The sequence below is a fragment of the Barbus barbus genome (assembly GCF_936440315.1).
Source record: "Barbus barbus genome assembly, chromosome: 5".
In the NCBI taxonomy this organism is placed as follows: domain Eukaryota; kingdom Metazoa; phylum Chordata; class Actinopteri; order Cypriniformes; family Cyprinidae; genus Barbus; species Barbus barbus.
This window is the reverse complement of record NC_136733.1, coordinates 26,808,355-26,836,058: the sequence shown is the minus strand read 5'-3', so window position 1 is coordinate 26,836,058 and position 27,704 is coordinate 26,808,355. Positions and strand designations below refer to the sequence as shown.

The following is a 27,704-nucleotide window of genomic DNA, read 5'->3' as shown; positions in this document are numbered from 1 at the left end:
GTACATGATCACAAATGAACACGTACTGTACATGTGTGTGTGGAAGACAGTACACTTACCACCAATCAGTGATGAAGATCTCCTCCTTGGCCTGTTCCAGGGCCTCAGCCACATCTGAGAAATAGCCTTTCCCATTAACATACCTGTCAATCAACCAATGAGTCATTTACTCAACACCCACTCCATTACACAAACTACAGGTACATCTAAACAAAATTGAATATCGTGAAAAAGGTCAATATTTTTTGTCACTCATTTCAGAAAGTGAAACCCATATATTATATAGATTCATTACACATAGAGTGAAATAAGCCTTTATTTCTTGAAATTTTGATGATTATGACTTACTGATAATGAAAACCCAAAATTCAATGTCTCCGAAAATTTGAATATTACATAAGATCAATAAAAAACGGATATTTTAAACAGAAATTTCAGGCTTCTGAAAAGTATGTTCATTTCTATGCACTCAATAGGTTGGGCCTCCTTTTGCATGAATTATTGCATCAATGCGGGGTTTGTATGGAGGCAATCAGCCTGTGGCACTGCTCAGGTGTAATGGAAGCCCAGGTTGCTTTGATAGCGGCCTTCAGGTCATCTGCATTGTTGGGTCTGGTGTCTCTCATCTTCCTCTTGACAATACCCCATAGATTCTCTACGGGATTCAGGTCAGGCGAGTTTGCTGGCCAATCAAGCACAGTAACACCATGGTCATTGAACCAGCTTTTGGTACCTTTGGCAGTGTGGGCAGGTGCCAAGTCCTGCTGAAAAATGAAATCAGCACATCTCCATAAAGCTTGTCAGCAGAAGGAAGCATGAAGTGCTGTAAAATTTCCTGGTAGATGGCTGCGTTGACTGTGGACTTCAGAAAACACTATGGACCAACACCAGCAGATGACACGGCAGCCCAAATCATCACTGACTCTGGAAACTTCACACTGGACTTCAAGCAACATGGATTCTGTGCCTCTCCACTCTTCCTCCAGACTCTGGGACCTTGGTTTCCAAATGAAATGCAAAATTTACTTTCATCTGAAAAGAGTACTTTGGACCACTGAGCAACAGTCCAGTTCTTTTTCTCCACAGCCCAGGTAAGACGCTTCTGACGTTGTCTCTGGTTCAGAAGTGGCTTGGTAGACCTTTTCCTGAAGACGTCTGAGCGTGGTGACTCTAGGTGCACTGACTCCAGCTTCAGTCCACTCCTTGTGAAGCTCTCCCAAGTGTTTGAATTGAGTATTCTCAAACTTGCGGTCATCCCTGTTGCTTGTGCACCTTTTCCTACCCAAATTCTTCCTTTCAGTCAACTTTGCATTTAATATGCTTTGATACAGCACTCTATAAACAGCCACACCTTTCAGTAATGACCCTCTGTGACTTACCCTCTTTGTGGAGGGCGTCAATGTTCGTCTTCTGGATCATTGCCAAGTCAGCACTCTTCTCCATTATTGTGGTTTCAAAGAACAAGAGATATCCAGAATTTATACTGTAGGGATGGTCATTAATTGAAACTCAAATGTAAATATTCTAATATTTTGAGATACTGATTTTTGACTTTCATGAGCTGTAAGATCTAATCATCAAAATTAAAACAAAAAAACTTTTGAAATGTTTTATTTTACATGTAATGAATCTAAAAGTTTCACTTTTTGAAATAAGTTACAAGAAAAAAATTAACTTTTTCACAATATTCTAATTTTTTGAGATGTACCTGTACTCAATAAATCAATTTTCCTTGATCTTCCTTGAAGTTCATCCAAGGACATATTACATAAATGCACACACCACTTTGTAAGAGTATCCGGTCTGGGTGGGGCGAAGCCTTCAAAGCGATGAGTCTGGAGGAAATCACAGCGCTCAGAGAGACGCCGAATCTCATGACTCCACCACTGGGCCTGCCTGTAGCTACTGCATTTAATCACCAGCTTCCTACAAAACACACACATACCAGTTGTGGCTGCACACGTCTCTGTAAACAGAGTTTCTGCAGGATTTTTAAGCTCAAATTTAAGACCTTTTTTAAGACCTGCACAAATAAAATTAATACCATATGAGTGGGGTAGGGCAATGTCTATAGTACCATATTAAACTGTAAAATGACTATCAAAAGCATAATTTACAGTTCAGATACAAGTTTTCATAAAAGTTTTATAAAATGATAAACTTTACATTTCAGCCTTTAAACCATTTTTAAGAAAATGGATAAGTATTAATTATAAAAATTATATCTTGATATTTTCTGGGATTTTATCGATAACGATAATTAGGCGATATTTTGCTGAGTGTGTTATTGTGCTGGTATCTTAAAGATTACCGTGGACAGCTGATTTGATATTCTTCATATTCTGTGTGGTCAGTTCACAGCAGTGATAGAAATTTATCTTTTCCAATAAGTTTTATGGGCATTTTTACCTTTAAGCCAAATTCTTGCATTTGGGCTGTTACCAAGCAAATGAAATCAGTATCAACAAAATGTATCATTGCAATGCATCTGAAGTGGCATTTAGATGTATTTACACACTGTTTAATGCAGCTCAGAGGGACATAGAATGCTAACCTGCAGTTACAAATGCATAAATAATATTTTGATATTTGAAACATAAAACGTTGAAAACTGATGTTTGAAATTATTTTTATAAAAATGAAGATACTTTAAATGTGAAATTAAAACCGCCAGCAGGTGGCAGCGAGGAATGAAACACCATCATGTTGCTCAAAGACGCAAAACAGTGCTGTGTCTGTGGTTGGAATTATTTTTGTTGTAGAAATAGAGCAAAAGCAGGAAATATGGTGTCTAAAACGTAAGTCTCTTAATATTAACGTCTTGTTTATTGAACTGTTTCATAAAATCAAAATCACATTTGTAATCATGCTGACTTTTGGAGAAAAGAATGGGACTCTTCGTGTGATTATTAACTGTATGAAATTATATAAATATAGGCTATACATTTTCTACCCCCATATCTTAAATTATGTGATCATCTTGTGCAATTTAAGACTTTTTAAGACCCCACAGAAACCCTATAAAACGGTCTGTCAGATTAGTACAATTAGTAGGAAGACTTCCTTACATTGGTCCTCAGTCTCAGACATTTTTTACCTGCTGAAGTTCTCTAAGCAGACGCCATGCTTGGTATCAGTGTAAACACGTCCAACCAACACCTTCAGCTCAGGGTCAAACAGCAGCACAAATGACACAACGCCAGGATCTCTGCTCATACACAACAGAAAACAACAACAACTGAAAATCAATTATAAAAATGAGTCACTAGAATGTTACATTAAATATTAATCTACTTTAAATATGAGTATGGTACTAAACAATAAATGCTTGAGGCTATTTAGAGCAGAATCCAACATTTTATACACCAATATAAAAACAAACAAATGATTTTGTCAGGTTCATATTGATAATATACTACCATTCAAAAGTCTTTTTAAAAAAAAAAATCATTCTTTTGTTCAGCATTATTTGCATTATACATTATTTGTATAGCACTTTTAACAATGCAAATTGTGTCAGAGCAGCTTTACATCGGCTTGATATAAAGCTGGGTGGCTTTATATCAGCTTTACAGTATTTAGACGGGGAAATAGTTTGTCGAAATAGTGTCATTCTCCTCTGGCCAGACAAAATCAGCCGTTTAAATCTAGACTAAAGGTGACAGTAAAGACATTTATGTTATAAATAATACTTGCTTTTATTTTAAATAAACACTTGTCTTTTGAACTTTTTATTCATTTTTAAAAAAACCTGAAAAAATGTACCATGGTTTCCACAAATATATTAAACAGGACAACTATTTTTAACATCAATAACATAAAAGAAATGTTTCTTGAGCACCAAATCAGCATATTAGGATGTTTTCCAAAATGTCATGTGACACTGAAGACCGGAGTATTAGTTGCTGAAAATGTAGCTTTACCAACATTACATTTATAAAGTACATAGAAAGTACAATATTATTGTTTTTACTGTATTTTTGATCAAAGTGACTTTTAAAAAAAAATCTTACAGGCCTCAAGCTTTTGGTGTAAAATAGTGGAATAGAATTATAGGAAAAGAAAGAAGGTTATATATGGCTATAAGAAGGTTAAAGAAGGAAGGTAATATATGAAAGTTAAACTATGTTAAACATGTAGATAAACAACATATGATGAGAAGGTCCACACCAAGATAAGGCCTCTAATACAGCCACTGAGACAACACCTCTGATTGTTCTTCATGAAGAAACATTTGTATCTAAACAAGCAGGATTGGCATGTCCATCAATAAATACTGGGAAGCCTCTCAGGTTGTCAGTGTCAGGCCAATTCTTGTATACTTTATTATCTGCTGCCTTTAGTTTCTTTTTGTCAAATATATGCCAATAACTCACTTAAGCCTACATATTTATCCTAAGGAAGTTTTACTAGCAGACAATGAAGGTCTGGGCAAAGTTTCACAATGTTTTCAAGGAAACCGTTCTGTTTTCTAGAACTGGTCGGCCTGTTTGGCTCACACACGATGCATGGTTACAGCAACTGATTTGGAAAACTGAGAAGGAAAATGATGACTCGTTTCCTGAAATATTTTAAAATGCTGTTAAAACACTGACATAGGAATTTAGTGGTGTGCAACTGAGGGGTTGAACGTGACTCCTGTCCAGTGCAAACTTATTTTAAATTGTATTAGACATACACTTCCAACTGCACTTGATGCTAGTCCTCTAAACACCTAGCGTCTGTTTTGATTGATGACACAACAACACAGATGAACTCTTTACTGACATAGTAAGGGGGAACTTGTTTGACTGGCTTCAAGCCAGTTCAAGCACTAACTCCTGCATTATCTCCAACTACAGCTGTAATCTTTGAATGACCTTGTGTGATTTTGATGCTGGAAGTAAGCTGCAGGCTGAGAGGGATCAATATGTGTTTTGAGTGACAACCCCTTCCACCCTACATTGTACAATATTGCACAATACTGCACAAATGGAGGATACTAGATGTAGCGTCTTTCATTATTATTTTCTAAGGGTAAAATTAGCAGTTTGTTGCATGACAACGGATGGTTCCAAAAAATATGACTCAAGCTGATGGACGATGAATAAAAAGAAACAGCAAAAACAAGCATCTGATGTGTGTTCTCATACATTCACAGCTCTGAAAGGCATGTTGTAACATGAAACAACAGAAAAGAACAGAGAGCTGTGTGAAGTAACAGATAACAGTACACATGTGGGTGTGTTTGTATTGTGGTGAAGCCCACCTGGACATGTACAGAAGGAATGAATCCTTCACCACAAGCCAACGGCGAGACCAGCGGAAGCAGACCTGATGGTGACCAATGCAGTTGAGCCCCTGGATGCGGTGACCCCCGGACCGTTTCAGAATATAACCTTCACTGTGGAAAAAAAACAAACAATGACTTAAAAAAAAAAAAAAAAGAGTTGCAGAAATACATTCATGCAACAATGGAATAGTATTAAAATTTCAAGAGAAGAAACACACACAATCTGTACTCACAGGCCTTTGGGTCCAAGGTCTCTGATGAAGGACAGTGGACTGATTGCCAGGAAGTCCAACTGAGAGCACAATACACACACTTTAATAAGCAAGCATAAAACCACAATCCTCTGCAACTTTGTACAGTATTTGTCCATTTGTCCAACTTGAATACACTTTGAGGACAAATCCGCCTCCAGAATTGAGCTAAATCTGACAATAAAATCTTTTTGGAGACATCCAGGCACATCCTTAATCATTACAGATTGACTAATAATACAATATGTGACACATTAACAATTATTTTTATGTTGTTCAATAGCCAATATGCAAAATACAGCTTTTTAATACAATAACTTAAAAAATTTGATTTCAACAATAAAAACATGCATTATCATTAATATCATTCTTATCTTTATTATTATTATTCAGTAGACCCAACATTGAAGGACTGATAGTCATTAGTAAACAAAGTATAATATAACAATAAAACATATTTTTATTATTATTAGGACAAATATAGAAGGACGGATAACCATCAATATACATTATATGTAGACAAGTAAACAAAAAGTATATGAATATCAGTTAAAAACATATTAATTATGTGTATATACTTATAAATTATGTGCATAGTAATTATATGTATATATGTATGTGCATGTAAGCTTCTCACCATTCCATGATAGTTCTTGTAGAAAGTGTTTTCTAACAAGTTGTTTAAATATTCCTCCAGATATTTCTGAAAAACACACATAAACACAATACAGTAGGTGTGCAACTTTTAGAGGGAGGTGGGCTTTGCGTTATTACATATGTACCGGTTTGCTAGATGTTCTCCTGATTCTATCGGTTCCATGTAAAGTTGGCATTTCCTCTGTCAAACTTGCCAGCTGTTGTCTCTGAATGGCAAATCTAATTCAAATCACAAGAACAATGGAAGGAAAACACCAGGTCAAAACTCCAGCCCAAACAAATGAAGCGTTGTGAATTTGCATGGGCCTGTGAGTGCGTGCTCACCTCCCCAGTGGCAAGAACTGCAGCATCATTTTGTGTTTATGCAGGTCTCTGTGGAGCTCATGGAAGTGCTTGTACTTTCTTTTTATCGTCCATGTGAACTCGCCATGTGTCAGTCGGACCGTGTATAGAGTGCACACACGTACCTACAAACAGGATTTTTACACTGTTAGGTATAACACAGCAACACATTATTAAGTACAAACCCACAAACGCACCTTAGAGCGGGTGGTGTATCGCTCTGTGTTTTCCACTTTACAGGTGATAGGTGTGCCATGAATGAGAGGAGAGATGCAACCTTCTTTTAGGTCTGCCAGGTGATGTACCACAAAAAAGTCCCGTTCCTCTGATAGATATAATGAAAGACAAGCATAAGGCTGAGACCACTAGTATAATGATGTTATGCACTTTTTTTGTCTAATTTAATACAAAATATTGCAGCAAAGCAGTTTAAGTGAAAATTTTAATTGAAAACAATCTTCAGGAATTTCTGATTTAATGAGAGCAGCATTGAAGCTGGATGAACTCCACAGGTGTTGGTAAAACGCAATGCTGTAGTCAAAACCATCTCATTAGTCTGAGTCAAGACACAGACTAGAAGTACATCAAGTCCATAACAAAACCAAGACCATGTAAATATGGTCTTGGACTCAGACTTGAAGACCATATTTCATGGTCTTGGTTTTGTCATGGACTTAGGAGTATGTGAACTCAGTCTTGACTCGGACTCAAATAAGCTGGTCTTGATACAAGAGCATCTTGTGCTTCAGTGGAGGAACATCTGACCATCTGATGTTTTAGACATGCTTATGTGATTAATGAACTAGAAACAGTGCAGAATCTAAATCATTTCTTATTTATTTTACACAATAATGATCCTTATTTTCAGGTTTCAATTATATTTTGAATAACAGATGTTTCTATATTTGGCCCCTCTGTTGCTGTTTTGAAAACAATGCTATATCACCAGGGGTCAAAGATCACAATAGTCACTCAGATACAGTGTTATGCTTAAGAAAACAATCCTTCTACTTTACTTTACTTAACTTTTAGTCATTTAGCAGATGCTTTTATCCAAAGCGACTTACAAATAAGAAAAAGTAACTAAAACTAAAAGTAAATACACTCTGTAAATACTCTATACATGCACATTTAAGAAAATACAGAAATTAAATAAAATTGACAAATGCATACAACAACATTTCAATAGTAAACATATAAATGAATTTTTTTTTTAATAAAAATAAAAAGCGATACTTATATCATACTTCTAGAAGCATGTGAATGAGACAAAACAGCTGTGAAGCTAGTCATTGCTCTTTCTGCATTCTACATTTTTTGCAATCTTTTCACAAGGAATTATAAGGACCCACTGTCACACTTTCAATACCTGTTCTTACAAGCATGACTTACATGTGGATGTGGCATAAATAACCTTAGAACCTTTGTCCTTAGAAACAAATAAATTATCAAAAATAAGTCTGGAGGTTAACTGTGAACTGAAAAGCAAATAACTGTTTTTGTTCATTGTGTTCATTATGTCTGTCCTTTTTTGCAATTTAAGATCTTGGCTTACTGCTCATATTTCCATTGTCACGGTCTTGATTGTGTATATCAGAAAACATGTTCGGATATCACAATTTTAGCTCACACCAATAAATAACATTTTATTATATTTCACGTTGTTCCATGAAAACTGGGCATCAAGGTGAGGACAGGCAGCACTGAGGTGTGCAAATAATCTACATGATAAACCTAGCTATGGGGCAAGCACTGAACAACAACTGAAAAACAGAAAGTAAATGCGCACCCTATCTAATTCCAGCTCAAATCAAACACACATGAACCCACTGATTGAGGTCTTCAAGATTAAAAAATTTATGAAAGTTACATGGAGGGTTTAAAATTTATGATAATAAATACTAGGGTATGTGATTGGTCTCACCACTGTTGTTTTCAATAGATTTCAGTTGATCTTTAGTAAGGTTGCCCAGCACAGTGTCCACACATTTCTGCCACCTTTTTGCTGCATCTGTCTCAGAACTAGCCATAAGGCTACTGGACCACGACACACCTGTACAAACACACCAACAAACAAAAACACCCAGGCACACAAAGAGGGGAAAAAATTAGCTATGCTTTTTGACATAGTTAACAAAATGTGAAATGTAGCATGATATTAGATAGAACTAGAGGCAAACAAACTATTCTCTAGATGTGGAAACTGCACAGGCTGTTCACAACTGGGATAAAGCAGTGATCTGTGCTGAGACCATTGTTCTTCCCCATTTACACAAAATCTTAACACAGCTTCACTTATTTCAAATGTGTTATGTTCTCAGCTACCTGTCCCGATACATGCAGTTTAACTTGATTTGTGCACCTTACTATAAACAACACTGGTTTGAAAACACTTGATAAGAACAGATGTAAAGGCATTTGCAAAAACTCTACAGGTAGCAGAAAGATGGCTACAGAGATTTGGGCTTTTAACACAAAGTGTGAATTTCATGAAACCAGTCATACTAGCAGTATCAGCTAAATAAATCTAACTATACTTTATCTGCTTAACGTTTTGTTATTTTCTTCCAATTGGAAGACAGTAGATCCATCATCTTTGCATCCATATTATTTTTTTGTATTTCTTTTGTATATTTCTGTTTATTATTCTCATTTGATTTGGTCTGTTTGTTTGTTCCTTTAAACTTAAGCCGCATAGCATAATACAGTGTGTATGAAAAGATGTATGATTAAAAAACACCATTTGTTATTGTTATTACTGCACATGTAATTTATATTCACAGGTGCAGAATTTGTCTGTACTGTTGTTATTATCACATAATCTGTATTGAGTTAAGCACGAGTAAAAATAACTCGCTTGTGGCTGTTGGAGTCATACCAGATTGTCTTTGGGCTGAATTGTGTTGTATTTCTAAAGCAACTTTCATCACAAAACAAAGGAGCCTATCTTTCTAGCAATAAAAAAACTGCACTCCAGCTGTGGTACAGATGGATACAGAAGTTACCTCTTCATTCTTTTATTCAAAATATGTAAATGGTTCTTGAGTTGACAAAAAAAAACAAATAAAAAGTGGAAAATGAAATAATAACAGATTGATTTCATCTGATTTGACATATGTATAGTAAAAGTCTAGTTCTAACTTTCTAAATTTATGTAGTACAGTAGTTCTCAACCATGTTTCTGCAAGGCCCCACAAAACCACACATTTTGGATGTCTCCCTAATTAAACAAACTTGCCTAATAAGTGAGAAACATGTTGGGGAACCTCCAGGTACAGGGCTGTGAAATGGCGCTTTAGTAAGTCATTACCAAAGCAGAGTAAGATACCTTAGGTAATATGATATTAGGCTCTGTAACGACATTTGATACGATTGTGACATCAGCACTGACACATATGCACATCTTAATAATGTCAGGGGAATCATATATGTTTCGTTTAACTAAACTAAATTAAACAAAACATCTATGATTCCCCTGATGATTAATTTCTGGTAATAACTAAGGTAATATACTAAATATATACTAAATCTGGTAATATACTAAATAAAAATATGCAGAATTTACAATAGCATTACTTTTCAACTATTATTCCATTTTATTTAAAGTATAAAGTCGTTATTTTTAAGATTTTTCAGAAATAAATTTAGAAATACACAACTGTTCAAAAGGTTTAATAAATGAATAATGATATTCAACTAGGATGCATTACATTGATCAAAAATGATGGCAAGTACATTTACATTGTTACAAAAGTTTTCTATTAAAAAAAAAAAAAAAAAAAAGTCTGTTCATTGAACTTTCTATTCATCAAATAATCCTGAAAAAAAAAAATTCAGTTTCCACTAAAATATTAAGCAGCACAACTGTTTTGCATTGCTAATAATAAGAACGGTTTCTTGAGCACCACATCAGCATGATTTCTGAAGAAACGCATGACACCGAAGACGGGAGTAATGGCTTCTGAATATTCAGCTTTGCCATCAGATGAATAAATTACATTTTAAAACATATTACAATAGAAAACAGCTATTTTAAATGATAATATTTCACAATATTGCTGTTTTTCCTGTATTTATGATCAATTAAACGAAGCTGTACTGAGCATAAGAGACTTCCTTCACAAATTTTCCTGACCCCAAAACTTTGAATGGGACTGTGTTATATAAATTCAAATTTTAAACATTTGATATTAAGAAAGCGAACAGTAGGGTAGAGAGACGGTATTAGAGGGCGTTACACTGTTGCCAGGCAACCAGGCTACAGGTGAAACACTAGACACAGTGGGAGAGAGACAGAAGGTCAAGTAAACTAGAAGAGAGCTGGAGAGAGAAAGAGAGGGAGATATTCAACACATCATGAACTTATAACAAGATAGAAGATCAAACAAATCATAAAACCTTGTATGAGTAAAATGATTTGACAGAGCATTTCACTCTTGAGATAATGCAGCTGTTTGCATTTGATGATTTGAACATTAACAACTGTTTTGCCTAGATATGAAAACCACTGCTAAAATCACTTACTAAAAAGGAACTGCGCCCATGACTCAATCTTTGATTTCCTGAAGGGCAATATCAGCCTGATAACAACAGCCACAACCACAACTGAGCCCGCCCACACTTAGTTACTGTTGCCATGCCCGACAAACAGTGCGCTCTCACACTACACTCATGTTCTCACGCAGAGAAAAAATACATGGCGAGCAAAGAGGAAACTGACAAAACACTGACAGAGAAGACAGAGCAGGTTACTTCTGATATGACACAAGGTCTCAGGACCCTCAGCTTTTAAACTGAGTCATTTAAAAAGAAATTGAAACAATAAAAACCGTTTTGTGGCTCTTTAATGTGTCGTGACAGATTACTCTATTGCCTCAGTTCAAACACGTGTACAGATATCTTTTCATATTTACTTAAAGCACGAAATGTACCTGAATAAACATCAGAAAGTGTTTTATTTCCACCGCGGAACACACTATTTTTCAAGTTAAAGTCCACTGAAGTTAATCTACTCTTCTGTCTGATTTGTGGTTAAGGCTGGAAGGGATACAGCTGCGGCTACTGGACATGCGTGTTTACATATTTTCTGAGCCAACAATATAACGTGACACCTATAAAAATGGTTTAAAAAGTACATAGCGCCATAGTTTCATCACTTTAGAGTGTCACCATGACGGTCTTTTTGCAGTAAAGGATAGTTTAATGAGAAGTAAATGGCATGAAGCGACACGAGGTTAACGGCATTGAAAACAGATCACGTGCTTATAAAGCTCCCATTCGGGGCGACGTTCACGGGATTTTGTCCACAGAATGATAAGAGCATACGTTTTAACATTATTTTATTATTTAACACTCAGCATTTAACTTTAGCACTGCAAGCCATTTTTATATTTAGTTATATTGAAAAAGTTTCAATTCAGTCCATTTTAACCTACACTCTATGGTTTAAACATGTATTTCTATGGAGAGAGGCTGTATCTGTCGGGCAAGATGGCGGATAGGAGCGGCGGGTTCTGATTGGTCAGATCGCCTGTCAATCAAGCTCTTTGCGAACGGTCAATAACATTTGTACATAACAGATGTAACAGATAAGTGATGCTTGGAGTGGAAGTGTTTATGCCAGAATTGTGTATTTTTTAAAAAGTATGTATTAAATTCTGTTTCTTTATTAGGTATTACTATAACAGTAAAAATCCAACTGAACTGCTTGTCCTGGTTCACACACTATTGAAATTATATTTTTTTTTCCCAAGGACCTAGAATGTGATTTTGATTGACAGCTATCTATGCTCATCTTGCCTGCTTCCCTGTCCTGTGAGCACGCACTTTTCTCAGGCACTTTTAATTCTCAAAAATCTCTCCTAACCTAAAATGGGCTCAACACCGGATGAGGCTGCCCACTGTTAATCCATCAACAGTCAAGAGGATGTGGGAATGAACAGGCGGCTGTGTCTCAATACAGTGAGCTGCCCAACTAGTGGACATCACGCGTTTACACACGTTGTAGTGCAGCAAATGCTATCTAGATAGATCCCTCATTCTTTTTTGAGACGGAGTCGGTGTTTATGCATCAGTGGTCTTTTTTTTATCAAGACCATTAACATTCCAGTCTCGTGTTTCACGGGACACGTTTTTTTACAGGCCATTTAACACGAGACTCGGATGGACAATTTAGGTGCTTTAAACACAGTACAGATGTTTATAACAATAAGAGGTGTCAGTCAGTGTGCAATGACAAGCGTAAAGACATTTTACAATTCACTGTTAAAAATGTGCGTGAAGCCTCATTTTCCGATACACCGTGATCGTAAGACCTCTTTCTATTCAAGGTTGTATTATATAATACTCACCACCAAGGAAACTGTCGCGACTAAGCGCTCGTCTGGCACCTTGTAGTTTCGTAGATTGTTATTTCCCAGTTAGACTCAAACTTCTGGAGAACTTATCCCCCATCACACCTCCCAAGGCGTAGGTTTGCTGTAACGTTCAACGTAGACAACTTCAGACTGAGGCCAAATTTACCGTAAAGCCCCGAGAATGGTCCGCAGACCGAATATGCATCTAAATTTTACTTGCCATTTCTGGCGCTTGTAAACATGTGGTCCGTCTAGGGAAATATTTCATAAACACTGACACTCTCTATAATTCTTGGGCGATTTGTTGAAGCAGATATACCTGCATTTGTGCCACATCTCTACCGTAATTAGCGTAGAGGCGACGCAGAGAGCTGCAGCACTGATATGCAGCGTCTTCTCGCAGAATCCTCAGAGGCGATAAAGGAGCATCTGTATTGTTGAAACAGTTTATGACAACTCAAACAACACACTGATAAAAGCCACATCCGAGGATACACTCAGAGAGCGTGGACCAGGAAGCAAACACGCGACAGAAACCTCAGGGTATGGCAGGAAATTAACACTTTCAGCGCGACTGTACAGGAAATGTAGCTATTGTAGAATTGAAAATATCACTTATTGATTAAACAATATTCCCTGTAAAAACTAAAATTATTATTAAAAACTATAAAGTCAGAGTCGTTACAAAAAATAAAAGCAATGAAGAAAATCAAGACGAAAGCTCATTAAGTAAAATCAACGTTACTGAAGCTCCATAATTATTCCCTAAATAGTACACAAAGACCTGTAGAACCTTTGAAAAGTTACCACTAGTGACAACTTGTGTACCCTTTTTCCAAGTGTGGAAGCCAAGCTCAAAAAAAGAATCGCAGATTTTTTTCCCTTGATTATGCCAGTTATTTTATTCTCCTCTATGGTGCACATAGAAAAATCACAAAAGCACAGTGCTTAATAAGGATTTAAAAATGTTCTTACAAGCAGACATCAGTCTTATTTCTTGTGTGTTTGCACTGGATATTTTAAGACAGTGTGAACTAAGAATCCATTTCTTCACTGCAAGGAGGCCACGATATTTTGTGTATATATAAAGAGTTTACAGTAAACACTAATAATAAACCAAATGCAAAATTGCATAAGTAAAATTAAAATAACATTTTATGACAAAAAGATACATAAGATAGAACAAAGAAAAATGAGCATGCATCTCTACAATACTAATATTAAATACTACAGTGCAATCACTGTATAAAAAGTGGCTGATGTAACGTTAACGCATACTGTTTACAGATGATACACTGGTTTGGGGCGTTACAAAATGCAGCCACAATCAACTGGAGAACCACAACATGGTATGAAATGAGCTGAAATCATTAGTTTATTTATTCCTTATTATTTGACTAATTAATATTATTTGCACAAATACAAGCAAAATGTACATTTGTGTAAAAATCCCCCTAGTGTAAAAAATCTGAGCATGATCAGAGTACAAAATGTTATATTAATGCATGCGTGGACACCCATAGTCCCTCCCTAATATCAAATATAAGACACGATCATGTAACAAGTCATACAGTCCTGATCAAATCATGTGCAGCTATAAAACCTGTCTTGGTATTTATTTTATGTATCGCATAAGAGGCCAGGAGCAGTCTCTTTAGTTCCTTCTTTCTTCAGAGTCTTCTTCTCTACTCAGGTATGTACTTTTTGTTCTCCCAAGGAAATGGGTACTCAGGTGCCTGGTTGTAGTGACCCATAAGGAAGATGGCCACTGTGCCAACAGAGAACAGCAAGATGGCTGCCCAGAAACAAACCTTGTCAATCATCTTACCAATCAGCACCCAACTCTCCATCTCCTGAGAAAAACAAGATGAAGGAGGAAAAACAGTGTGTGGGTGGAGATGACTGCACTGAGGATGTTTAGAAAAGCACTCTCTTGTTAGGACACTCCTGCACTTACACAAACACACACACACTTACAGATCCAATGTCATTTTGCTGCTTAGTGGATTTAGCAATGAAGTTACAGGCATCCACACACTCTTTTATTTCTGGTGCTGTCTTTGCCAGACTCTTATAGAGGTTTGCCGTACTGCTCACATCAATTTCATCCACTAGAGGGAGACATACACAATAAATTCAGGTATTATAAATCTAAACATACAAAACGAATAGTACTTTTAAAACTATGCCTAAATAATGCTAATGATTATGAGATCACTATCATTATTAGATTAACACGTTAACATGCAAAATCCAATCATGCCAAAATACCTAAAGTAATAGTTCACCCCAAAATGGAAATATGCTAAAAAAATGGCCATTCAAGATGTATATACGTTTGTTTCTTCATCCGAACAGATTTGGAGAAATCTTGCATTAAATCACTTGCTCACCAATGGATCCACTGAATGGGTGCCGTAAGAATGATATAAACATCACAATAATGCATTGCACAAGTAATCCACACGACTCCAGTACAACAGTTAATGTCTTGTGAAGTGAAAAGTTGTCATGAAGGTATCCATCATTAAAGTGTTTTAACTATAAACCATCGCTTCTGGCCATAATCCATAATATTGCTTCGGCAATGAAAAGTTCATCTCCTGTTGTCTTTCACATCAAAATCCACCAACATATTGGTTTAGAACTGCTTTGGACTGTTTTGACTTGTAAATGGTGATTGAGCTGTGCATATTTCTCTCCTGATTCAAATGATTCAACAGTTTGAAGTTGATGAAAAACATTTTACTGTTGAATTTATTACAAACACAATGAACATTTTTACTTCACAGGATAATAATCGATGGACTGGAGTCGTGTGGATTAATTGTGGATTATTGAGATGTTTTTATCTTTCTGATGGCACCCATTCACTGCAGAATATCCATTGGTGAGCAAGTGGTGTAATTCTAAATTTGAAGAAATAAACATCTGTACATCGTGAATGGCCTGAGGGTGAGAAATGTTCAGCAAATTTTCATTTTTGAGTGAACTATTCTTTTAATTGTGCACCTCTCCTGAGCCAACCACTGTAGTTCACAATACTCTTAGGTTATGACTGCTTTATGTACAGTAAGAGAATGTTTTAATTTGTCTTACCAATTGAGCGCATGAGTCCATGTCTCTCTCTCTGTTTATCAAACATCATCTCACTGCGTGGCTGTTTCAAAACATATTCTTCAGCCCTCTGCATCAGCCCAAACGAACTGCGCCGCCTCTCCCTCATTTCATACGTCCTACCTCCTGGCTCCTCCTCATCCACAAATGAGGCCATGCCAAGGAAACGAGGGACCACCTCGAGGAAAATCTAATGGGTATAAGAAAAGTACAATAAAAGAGGGTCTACAGAATCAGAAGGTGTGCAATGATATTCCTAATTAAGAGATATATCTATATATTAAGGACAAAAACACACATAAACGCACATGTCTGATGGTGTGTGACATGTTGTGTGTACTAGGACTACGGAGGGAGAAGTTGAGGACAATGATGCAGTTGGTCACGATCAGTGTGGTCGTACACATGACGAAGATTAAATACCTAAAATAAAACCAAGAAAAAGAGAAATTCGATTAAAACCAGTGAGACTGATTAAAGTCGGTTAAAAAATTAACACACGATGACACTCACTTGCCAATAAGAGGCACAGAAAGTGATGTTTCTGGAATCTTCTGAGCGATCAAGATGAGAAACACAGTCTGAGCCAACAGTACAGAAATGGACACAGTCAACTTCTGCCCTCCAGCTAAGAGACAGAGGAGACATAAAGAAAGAGTGAGACAAAGACCTAGTGTACAGAGAAAGACAGAGTGGAAGAAGAGAAATGACAGACAAAGGGAGTATCGACACTGTAAGACAAAGAGAATGGCATCTTAATATTTAAAGGCATACTGAACATTAACCTCAGAATGTCTGCACATGCACACGCAAACACCTTTTGCAGGTAGAAAAAAGGCCAGAACGACCAGAGAGGAGATGAGAGAGCAGGGAAGGATGATGTTGATTATGTAGAAGAGTGGTTTCCTCTGGATGATGAGGTTGAAATACACCTCTTGGTACTCCAGATCATCAGGAGAGTAGCGGGAGTTTGTCAGCTTACGAGCAGGCCGATGCTTGATTGCCCACTCCCCGTTCTCTGTGAGACCATGTGAGCATTAGAAGAAAGAGACGTGAACTTTACTCCTAGCATTAAATGTGATGTGCTGATTAGTTATGTTTTATATTCAAGACAATATTTTATTGTGTGTGTGTGTGTGTGTGTGTGTGAAAAATAAATAGTAAAGTGTGTGAACATGGCACCTGTGAAGGCCTCAGGGTCAATGTCCACCCACTCAATAGGTTTTCCCGTATCTGTATCTTCTGCCAATACCATATCAATTTCATTTGCACTATATGTCTGAGACCTGCAGGTGTAAAAAAAAAAAAATATATATATATATATATATATATATATATACAAGATAGCTTCAATCAAACTTTAAAAGGAAAGAAATAATAAAATAAAATAAATATATTTTTATCCATTAATCTTGTCATTAATCTCCATGAATCCATGAAACTTGCATTTAAACACAAATCTCACTCTATGCCAACCTGAAGACTAGTGTACAGTTTTGCCAGTCGAAAGGGAAGTAGGTGATCTCAATAGCACAGGTACTGCGGTAGATGGCAGGGGGAAGCCAGTACATGGAGCCATCACTCCAAATCAACACATTAGCGTAATATGCCACACCAAAATTGCCATCAATGCTGTAAAGAGAGTGGAAAAGAGGTGATTATGCCATTTTTGTAGTAACAGAGAGAATAAAATGGGAAATGTACTCTTGTAACTCACTTGTTTTCTAAAACTATATCTGGTAGCCACACAGTGTTGTATGGCACACGGATCAGATCAATGCCATGATAGTCAGATGTATTCCATGTAAGACGGTAATCATGCCATTGCTGAAGAGCAGAAACGTGATAGAAGGAAAGCAGGAATTAGCAGGACATAGAACAGAAAATGGAAACTATGTGAAGTGCAAATAGTTGCACTTCACTATTTGCACTTCACATGCTACATTTTTCCTTAGTCGAAAATTTGTTTCTCTCAGATGTACACCAAAATATGAAAAGAAAAAAAAATCTGTTCCACTGCAACACTGAAAGAAAATAAAAAAATCACAATTTGTGTGACTGGACCCTGGGAGGTTGTGTAAGATACTCACAATCTCAATCCAAACATTTGTAGTTAAAGTCTCCTCTTTTTCATTCTGTTCAGGAAGAGAACGTTTCCAAATGTAAGTAAATAAATCTGAATAAGTCAATGGATTATATACATGCAGACATACATACATATATATGTATATATATGTGTGTGTGTGTGTGTGTGCGTGCATGTGTGTGTGTGTGTGTGCATGTTTATGTGGTTTATGAGGACACAAATTTGTATAATGACATGGGTATGACAGAGGTATTACAATATGAAGGTGGTTGAGGACACTGCCTATGTCCCCGTAATTCAAAAGGCTTTAAAAACATACTACATGGTGTTTTTTTTGAAAATCTAAAAATGCACAAAGTCTCCTGTGAGGGCTAAGTTTAGGTGTAGGGTTGGTGTAGGGCAATAGCACACACAGTTTGTTCAGTATAAAAACCATTACGCCTATGGAGAGTCCCCATAAACCACAAAAGCCAACGTGTGTGTGTGTGTGTGTGTGTGTGTGTGTGTGAGCGTGAGCGTGTGTGTATTATCCAGTTATTACCAAAATATATTTTATAAACATTTTATAAAATAGTAGTAATGATGTACAAATTTCTAAAACAAATTTGATGCTATATGTTATATGGCTATAGCATTTATTTTTGCTGGTATTTATTTATAACATTTAGATAACAGATATAATGTATTAATGTTTGTTTACTAAAACTCACACTACTTGTCACTCTTAGCAGGTAGATTAGTTACCAAGGAGATGAGGTTGGTGAGAGTTAACTTGACCTGAACCTTGACTTTTTCATCAGGGTGTCTTGCTGGTCGAATATTTTTATTGTAGTTTTTAAACTTATCAGCGATTAACTGGGTCTCCTCATTTGCACTGACTGCAAAACGAAAGAATGAAAGACAGAAATGAGTCTTAAAACTTGCATATAAAACACTGTTAGACGAACACATCTGTGAAATGTGAAAACTTAAAAGATTTTATTATTAAACGTCCAAAAGGCCCATATAAGCAGCAGGCAGATTTATATCAGTTATAAGGCAGTTTTCAAACCATTTAACTTTTAATGTGTTACAAGACTGCAAATCATAACAAAATATCCATATATATCAGCCATTTAAAACTTAAGTGACTCAGCACTGTGAACCCAATACAAGTTGCAGTAATCCCTAAGCAAAATGGTAATGTTTGTAACAGCTTTACATATCCAGTATATATTAAAACGACCATTTTTCTAAAAGACTTTTAGAAAATATTACACAATTAAGCATAACGCTGCTTGCGGTAACAGTGCGACAGCAAGTGTGTTAAAGACGGAGAGCCAAGTCAGTCACTCAGTTTTGAGGTAGCCTACACAAGAGAACGTACCTTGTAATACAGTGGCCACGAGCGCAAACGCAACTATACACGTCCTGCCGAATCGGTCGGCCATGGCAATGGTCCCCAAAAGACCGTCTTAAAAGTTGGTAACAAAGAGACAGACAAGTTATTTTCGAATGGTCAGTAACCGAGCTCTCTCTTCCCCCTCACTGCCACAGCTGTCACTGCACGAGGCTCGAGTTACAGCGCGCTCTTAAAGTCACATTCACTAATCACCAATATCATAATGCCGCTAATACGCGACAATGATGCAGATTGTGTAGGTTACTTCTCTAGTATTACTGTTAGTGACTTCAGATACTATGAATAGAGGCAAAACATGCTGACGGAGCGTCAATTTCAGGTGCCAATCGCAAGACTTTGGTCCCACTCATGGCGAGCCCATGGTGATTTTGACAGTCGTGCATTTCTACGAGTGTCATAATGGCTTAATTAATACCGATAAGCATAACTGTTATTGATAGTGTTGTTCACCCACAGGGAATTGTGTTTCAGTCTGAAGAAATAAGCAATGTTAACAGGTGTAGCTACTAAGGGGCCGGCTGAAGGGCCATAATGTTGATGTTTCCCATGAACATGGTTATAAATAACCAGTGTCTGTCTGGACATTGTGCCCTGCTGCGTATCTCCCTGGAACAAGGTAAATTTATAGAGCCCTACTGTGTTAACAGAAAGGAATTTTCCGTATAATTTTTTTTTTTTCACAGATGTATTTTGAATTACATAATGCATTGTGTTGCGTATTGGGTTAAAGAAAATGTCCATAAACTTAACAGATAATGTCCTGGCATGAATTTACCAGCTTCTTTTCCCTTTTTTCTTACACTGTACATTGGGGCCAAACGTTCTCACAAGGATAGTACCTGAAATCCCCTACATTGACAGCCAACAGTCCTCATGAGGAAAACAGCTTAGTAAACACACTAGTAATCACTTTATGAAAATATAAAATGCAATAAAGTTTGGCTTTAGAGTTAATTCATAGAAAATATCATTAGCTCAGCATAAAGCCAATAAAAGTCAATGGGAAATGGTAGAAAATGTGTTTGAAAGGGAATGAAAAAAAAATAATTGTCAAAGTTTCTTTTTGTTCCCAGAAGGTCAAAAGTTCATAACTGTGAGTTATGAGAGATCCCTGAGTGGTGATATCATGAACATAACTGTCCAGCATGTCAGGTTTTAAATGATTTATGAAGTCCAGCACATACTGTGACAACTGACACTATAGGCTGGTTTTAAAGCATGGCTGCACATCAAAGAGAACATTTTGAATAAAATAGGCTCCATAATCTACAGGATTTTTTCAGTAATCTTATTCACAGCAGGAGAGGTCAGTCTCTATATCAGTCTCTTAAATTATACAATGACACATTCATGCTGTCTTTTTCATTCCTTTTTTTTTCTGTTTACATTCTGTGAGCCAAATAGCATAAATGTATTATTTTGCCAGTTGCTGGCCACTGGGCTTTAGTGTCACTGGATTGCAAAGCTTGTCGGTAGGCTTACCAGAGCATGAATTCCTGTCTCCTTTGTGTACTATTAATATGACCTGTAATTAAACCGTGTTCCATGTGGGTAACCGGAACCGCCACATCCAGGGAAACGTCATGTACTGTCTTTGACAATGAATGTTAGAAATGCATATAAAACTATTTTTGTTTAGATTTTCTAAATTTATCTTACCATTATGTACTTATCATGTTGGGTCCATACAGGTCTCGAAACAGATTAATTTTACCACTGAGCATGTAGCAAATATTCCAATTTGTTACACAGCTGAATAGCTTCCTGCACAAATGTTGGAGGATATTTGGGTTTGCCCTCAACCTCCTCCACATTTGTTCCTTCTAATGAATTAAAGAGTTTTTTTAATGTCCAGTAGGGGGAGCTCCAAGCTACACTCTAAAAAAAGACAAACGAGAACAGCTTGTAACTGAATAGCTGTAGTTCTATTTTTTTTTAACAGTACTTTTTTTTTTTTTTAACTATTAATTTTGCAGACTTGTGTTTTTTTTTTAAATAAACACAATAATTATAAGAAATATATTTCACGTTTTATAAATATATTTTCACGGGTTAAAAGTTTGACTGAAATGCTTTGTATGAAATTATTATATATTCTACCAGTGATAAAACAGTAGATGTTAAGTTTTGGGAAGAATTTGTAGGGAGCCTTTGAGCTTCCTTATGAAAACAGACTGTTTATGATGACTGTATGTTTGAAGTTGAAATATGTATTTTACATATGGGGTGGCATATTTTGAGTTTTTATATTTGGACTACAGTCATTGGGCTAGTTTTGTTATGAAGGCCCCCGGGCCCCCTGGTTGAGAACCACAGCTGTGTACGGTTCTTGAATTTGTTGTATGTTACTTTGAAGATTGAAAAAAAACATCTTGGTTAGATTACAGAATCTTCCAAACAGTGTTGGGAATCCAAAGTCGACTCCACTGTGGAAAATCTATGAACAAATATCTGTGTTATTTAATGTATGATTGATAAGTTAATTTTTATGAAAAAAAACTAAAACATTACTGAATCTTTTACGTGGTTTTAACAAAAATGTTTTTTTATTGATGTGTCCTTGCATTTAATATGCCATCTTTAGAGATAAGAATAATTTAATCATGAAGAGGGATATGACATTGATAATCAGTAACCTGTAGCTTGCGTATGTGTGAGTTAATGATAGCCTTCAGAAAATGTCACCCTTGATGAATGCCTGTGATTGCTTTTTGTGTAAATGAACGGACATCTATAAATCAGCAGTTGGGCCTAAATATAGTGACATAGAGACAAACTGCTTTACTATGATATACAAATATACAGTACTAATCTAAGGTAATTAAAGAAGAAAACACACCAACATTATTTAGTTGCCTAACCAGAATATTTAAATTCAACATTTGAATACGACGCATTTGAATTCAACATTTGAATGGGGAATTTGAATCTTTCAAACTAAGAAACCACTCTTTTTCACTCAGAGATACATGTTGGGTAAATAAAACTTGGACCTTCCAGAATCAGAATGAATCAGAATGAGCTTTATTGGCCAGGTATGTTTACACATACAAGGAATTTGTTTTAGTGGCAGAAGCTCCACAGTGCAACAGAAAGACAGCAACAGGACAGGACACAGATAATAAAGAATAATATACAAATAGGCAATGTACAAAATAGCAAAAACACGATATATAATATAGACAATTATGTGTGTACAGGTCTGATATGTGCAATTCCCTTGTGGATTCCAGGATTTCACTATTTATTTGTGACGTGTGTGCGTCCGAGTAAAGGTTACTGCAGGTTGCTTATGGCTTGTCTAATAAGGAGTGATTTGTTGTTCCTGACTATTCTATGGACTCTGAGATTACGCAACATCACTGGAGACTGACAATACAGACAGAGCAGGACAGGAGACGAAAGAAAGAAAAACAGCACAATGCAAAAATCAGCTTAACATAAGTTCGACTGGTGTCTGTCTAGTAGTGTGAACACATGACGGCAAGAATTTGCTTGCCAACTTGTGGTTGAGTGAAGATTGAAACCCATTCAAAAACTGACAAACACACTGTGTAAGAGAATAAAGATACTGAGCACAGTGGTGTAGAGATGCTCAGTCAGGAGAGAAACTGGGAGCGCATAGACTAAGAAGGAAAGCAGGGCCCCTGAGGAGACACAGCAAGGAGGAGGATAGTGGATCATTATGGGAGTCAAATGCAGGGCTTGTGTTGCCATTGTCTTCATCCTCCTTTTGCTTGGCTCCATGTGGCTCTGTAAGTTTTACCAGTTCTTTCTAAATTTTCCTTTAACAGACCGAATGTAATATACAGTATTTGGTTCGTTTTTCTGGCACACCAAAGCTACCTTATTTCGCTGTGGGGTCAGGTAAATAGATTTTTTGAGGTATTGCTTTATTATTTCAGTGAAGCTTGTAATTTAATCAATCACATCAATATCATTTTTGGTTTTATATCATTTTTGAGTTATATTTGTCCATCAGTACCTGTTACAGTGCTGCAGATTGATTATAATTTGAGGAAATAAACATATAAAGATTCTGAACAGACATTTACCTGAATTGACCATATATTCATGAGAGAAGTTTGGGTATGGGTCTGAAACTTATGCTGAATGCTTTAAAGATTTAGTGTATGATTAATTCATGAATCGGAATGATGTAATTCACAAGTTCATCTCAATGGCTCAATAATCTGGTCTCTGCGAAAATTATTCAAAATTTAGTTTTCCATGAAATAAATTAAATGAACATAATTAGTGTTTATTTTGGAGGTAACTAGTTGTTTAATATTCAGGGAAATATTTACACCGGATAACTTTATCTCACTTTAGTCAGTAGTAACACAGTTCACAGATATTCTGGATGGGTTTATGTGGAAACCTAATCTATTTATGATCCTGGCTTTGATTATTATTTTTTAAATACTTCACGAATTAATGAGTTTTTTTGTGGTTTAAATATATTAGCCTATCTCTTTTGTCTTCCTGTTTAAAATGATTTATTCTCTCATTACTCATCCTCTGTCTCTCATTGTAGATGGGAATCTGGCGGACCACTGGAATGCCTGTCCAAAGGTTTCTAGTGTAAAAAACAAGGTAAGAGTGGTAAATTACAAAAGAGAACACAAAATAACTTGAGGCTTAAAGTGTCATTTTGAATCTACGCAGAGCTGCTAATAGAAACTTTGCCCATTCATTTTATGGCATCACCCTCCTCTGAAATCTGCCCTTACTTCACTTTTCCATCTCTTGTCGTTTTCTCAGGTTCTGTCTTTCATTAGAGTTAATAGTTCAGATGACGATGTGGCTCCACTGAGGATGTGTCCTGGTCAGAGGTTTCAAGTTGCTGATTTGCTGGCTCACCTGCAGGCAGCTCCAGTCTCAACCAATGATGTGCTGCTAAAGCCATACCTGGCAAGCTGGGATGAGCTTATCAAGTAAGTTAACACACATAATTGTATCTCATCATATAGCACGCTAAATAAGCCACATTCTATAATTAAGTTGATCAAGAGTGCAGCATGATCGCGAGTGTGATGTTGCTTTTTTACAACACTTCAAACAACAACAAAATTGATAATGAGAATCTAACACAGTGTTTCCAGTCGAAAGCTGACAATAAACCGTTGTGCATGTCTGAGCAACACAGTAGTGGCCTTTTGTTCTAGAATGAATCGATGTTGTCGAAAGAATCGGTTATATGAATGAATCAATAATGACTCACTCAAAAGACAGTCCCTTGTCGCCACCTACTGGCGTATCGGTGTAATTTTCAGAAAGAGATACTAGTTATGTAGGTCTACTTTTCACATACTGTTTTATGAATACTGTGAATTCGGACACTCTATTCAAGTACTGTTTCTCCTATTATATACTAGGGAAATATGCTGTAAAATCCTTACCAATAATGCAGAATCTGATTGTTTGGTTTGAACACGCAAACCGGAGTGATAAAAACAGTGAAAAGTCCAAGTGTGCTTAGACTGTATAATATATATATACAGGTGCTGGTCATAAAATTAGAATATCATGAAAAAGTTTATTTATTTCAGTAATACCATTCAAAAAGTGAAACTTGTATATTAGATTCATTCATTACACACAGACTGATATATTTCAAATGTTTATTTCCTTTAATTTTGATGATTATAACTGACAACTAATGACAACTAATATATATATATATATATATCAGTGCTGTCACACGATTAATCGTGATTAATCGCACCCAAAATAAAAGTTTTTGTTTCATAATATATGTGTGTGTACTGTGCTTATTATGTATATATAAATACACACACATACGGTATATAACGTTGGCACATACAAAGCATTAAACAGTGTGTAAAAGGGTCAAAGACGTTAAGATGTCTGCATCAAAAGAAATTTACAAAAGTGATTTTATGTCCATAGAAAGCACATTAAATGTAAATAAAGTGTTTAAAAGTAAAGTTTTTGGAGAATAAAAGGTCAAAATTTGGTTGAAATAATGTTACATTATCATTCAGTGTAACACAATATTTATGTAAAAATTCAAACAACTGCTTATTCTGACTTGTACATATTAAAATATATAAAAGAATAAGGGAGCGTATTCAATTTTATTGTGTTTTAAATGAGTAAAACATTCTTACTGACAAATGGGCAAAACCTAGGATAGTGGCAAACTTATTTAAATTTAAATTTAAAATTAATTTTTTTCTGTGCATTTAAGGTTTTTGGAAGCCTTGGGGCCAATGGTGGGTTTAATTTCACAAGAAATTGAGTCGAAAACTGCCATCATCCGTGACCTGGCCCAAAAAGCGGAGAAAGAGGCAGAGAAGAAAATGAAAGAAAAAAGAACACACCAGCAAAGCGACTCGGTCTTAATAATATCTCATAACAGCTCTTCAGACTACTCTGAAATGAATCACAGGCTCTCATTTGGTTACACTTCTGTTCGGTCTATGATTAAATGGGAACTGGAGAACGGTTTGGTTTGGCCCCAGACAAACTCGGGCTGCAGGACTCTATTGCGCTTGCATCGTGCTCTGCTCTGGCTGCAAAATTTCCTGTTAGAACTTGGGAAGGACACAACTGAAGGAGAGAATCTACGAAGCCCTTCTGACCTCTGCAAAGAGACTTACCAGCGCACACTGGCCCACCATCACACCTGGTGGGTAAGGAAAGCAGCGGAGCTGGCTTTTCTTGCTATGCCTGAACGACCTTATTTCTACCAGTTGGTGTGTGTGGAAACGCAGGCAGAAGCTGCTGTGGTGCTGAATAGGGTAGTGAGAGCAATAGAAGAAGTGTATGAGAGAAATGAAGTCACTCTACAGGAACACAGCATGCTGGACCTACCCTGAGCGTAGAAAGAGAGAGAAAAATTATGGGAAATATGAGAGGACCAACCTAGAGAATAGGGCACTAAATTATAAGACTGGAGCTTTGAACCCTTAAGAGAAAAGAATGAAGAGACTGCTGGATACGTACTTATCCAGGCTTATTTATTTAGTCTTTAAAGAAAGATCAGTTTTTCAGATTTAGTGACCAATTTTCTTAAATTATTAGTGAAACTCGTGAAAACTGGAATGGGCCATTTTTATTCTTTATCTGTTAGTGAAAAAAGGTTGCGAAGTAAGAATAAAATAAAATAAAACAAACATTTCACAATTTAACTTTTAAATTCACAATTACTCTATTACAGTTTTGTTGTTAAAACAACTAAATATACAGTATACTGTTGGTGCTAATAAATGACCACTGACCAATACTTGAGTACCTTTTGCATAAAGAGAACACGATAAACCAATAACACACATGTTTATAGTAACTAGGCAATGGATGAAAATGATGAACTGGTAAACATGCTGTGTTCAGTTCTTGTCATGTTTTCTTGATATTGGGGAAAGACTAGTCCAAAGTCCTGTTTGAACAGACGACCTTTTTTACAATCCTTATGCTTATCAAAAGCAGTTTTATTACGGTGTGACTGATACCTAATGATTGTTCACGAGATATTCTCACACACGCACACGTACATTTATTTTGGTATCATGACATAAATTAAATCCAACTACTTTTTTTGGTATCTAAAAGTGGCTCTATATGAAGAGCACAGAGTTATTTAGAGAAGTCTGCTAAATTATATTTTGAAATCATTTTGAACAGTAAATTTGAAAATGTACTGAAATGTCTAAAACATTAGTAATAACTGTTATAATGTCAAAATATTTAATTTAGTTCAACTAAATTTTTTATGCTACTGACATACACTATAGAAACAGCAACAAAATAGTACCAAACTGTCACTGGGGAAGTACCATTTAAAAAGGTACACTTTCGGTAATATGTAATTTAAGTACTAATATACAATTTAGGGGTAAATAAGATACAGAGGTGTACCTTTTAGCTTAAATATCTCAGGATATTTTCTGGAAGTGTATTATATTAACATATAACATTATATGGTTATGTCTCATTACCTCACAATACGTCACATATGTATATTATTCCAGGGAGCCAAAGCTAATGCAAATACGGCAAGGTCTTCAAATCAAATCCATTTAATAAACAACTCTTTGTAAAGTCTTACAGGTTGCTGTTACTAATGTGTGTGAGCATAAGGGCAAAATTACACGTGACATTGATATTCTGGTAATAACCGGAAAGTGTGTGTAAATATATGTGTCTCTTTGTTTGTGTTTGTTTCAGAGAGACAGTGACAGTTTAAAACTGTATC

At 36.1% G+C, this 27,704-nt stretch overlaps 3 protein-coding genes across 5 annotated transcripts in view; 1 reads left to right on the top strand and 2 right to left on the bottom strand.

The window, feature by feature from the left end:
* Window positions 1–13,425, bottom strand: part of LOC306869195 (phospholipase D2-like) — a 28,464-nt gene extending 15,039 nt beyond the window's left edge. The window contains exons 1-12 of one of the 3 annotated variants that reach the window (XM_079415845.1): window positions 13,198–13,425; window positions 12,873–12,999; window positions 8,447–8,575; window positions 6,720–6,847; window positions 6,505–6,647; window positions 6,306–6,399; window positions 6,161–6,226; window positions 5,506–5,564; window positions 5,249–5,383; window positions 3,098–3,208; window positions 1,783–1,926; window positions 60–143 (exon numbers count right to left, since the gene is read on the bottom strand). In XM_079415845.1, the coding sequence (XP_079271971.1) occupies window positions 60–143; window positions 1,783–1,926; window positions 3,098–3,208; window positions 5,249–5,383; window positions 5,506–5,564; window positions 6,161–6,226; window positions 6,306–6,399; window positions 6,505–6,647; window positions 6,720–6,847; window positions 8,447–8,552 (1,070 nt within the window). In that variant the 5' untranslated portion in view covers window positions 8,553–8,575; window positions 12,873–12,999; window positions 13,198–13,425. Of the gene's footprint in view, window positions 1–59; window positions 144–1,782; window positions 1,927–3,097; window positions 3,209–5,248; window positions 5,384–5,505; window positions 5,565–6,160; window positions 6,227–6,305; window positions 6,400–6,504; window positions 6,648–6,719; window positions 6,848–8,446; window positions 8,576–12,872; window positions 13,062–13,197 lie in introns of those variants that run through there. The other 2 variants (XM_079415844.1, XM_079415843.1) reach the window with 2 other exon arrangements.
* A 333-nt stretch (window positions 13,426–13,758) lies between these two features.
* Window positions 13,759–19,957, bottom strand: chrne (cholinergic receptor, nicotinic, epsilon). Its single transcript, XM_079416324.1, has 12 exons — window positions 19,448–19,957; window positions 18,826–18,959; window positions 18,086–18,130; window positions 17,713–17,822; window positions 17,472–17,627; window positions 17,178–17,281; window positions 16,813–17,013; window positions 16,509–16,623; window positions 16,304–16,418; window positions 15,978–16,185; window positions 14,856–14,989; window positions 13,759–14,731 (listed from the first exon to the last, which is right to left on the bottom strand). The coding sequence occupies exons 1-12, from the start codon at window positions 19,509–19,511 to the stop codon at window positions 14,564–14,566; spliced, it is 1,554 nt and encodes a 517-aa protein (XP_079272450.1). The 5' UTR covers window positions 19,512–19,957; the 3' UTR covers window positions 13,759–14,563.
* Window positions 19,958–23,168: 3,211 nt separating this feature from the next.
* On the top strand, window positions 23,169–26,328 carry LOC306869475 (ceramide-1-phosphate transfer protein-like; the record flags this gene model as incomplete). Its single annotated transcript, XM_079416247.1, has 4 exons — window positions 23,169–23,238; window positions 24,021–24,079; window positions 24,248–24,420; window positions 25,698–26,328. The coding sequence occupies 4 exons, from the start codon at window positions 23,169–23,171 to the stop codon at window positions 26,326–26,328; spliced, it is 933 nt and encodes a 310-aa protein (XP_079272373.1).
* Between the last annotated feature and the right edge of the window lie 1,376 nt (window positions 26,329–27,704).

Coding starts and splice junctions, on each gene's coding strand:
- chrne (XM_079416324.1), bottom strand. CDS start 19,511: ATGGCCGACCGATTCGGCAGGACGTGTATAGTTGCGTTTGCGCTCGTG. Junction 16,624..16,812: donor CTTTTTTCTACCTGCAAAAG/GTGTTTGCGTGT, acceptor TCTGTCTCTTAG/CTGGAGGGCAGAAGTTGACT. Junction 14,732..14,855: donor AGCAAAATGACATTGGATCT/GTAAGTGTGTGT, acceptor TGTTTTTCTCAG/GAGATGGAGAGTTGGGTGCT.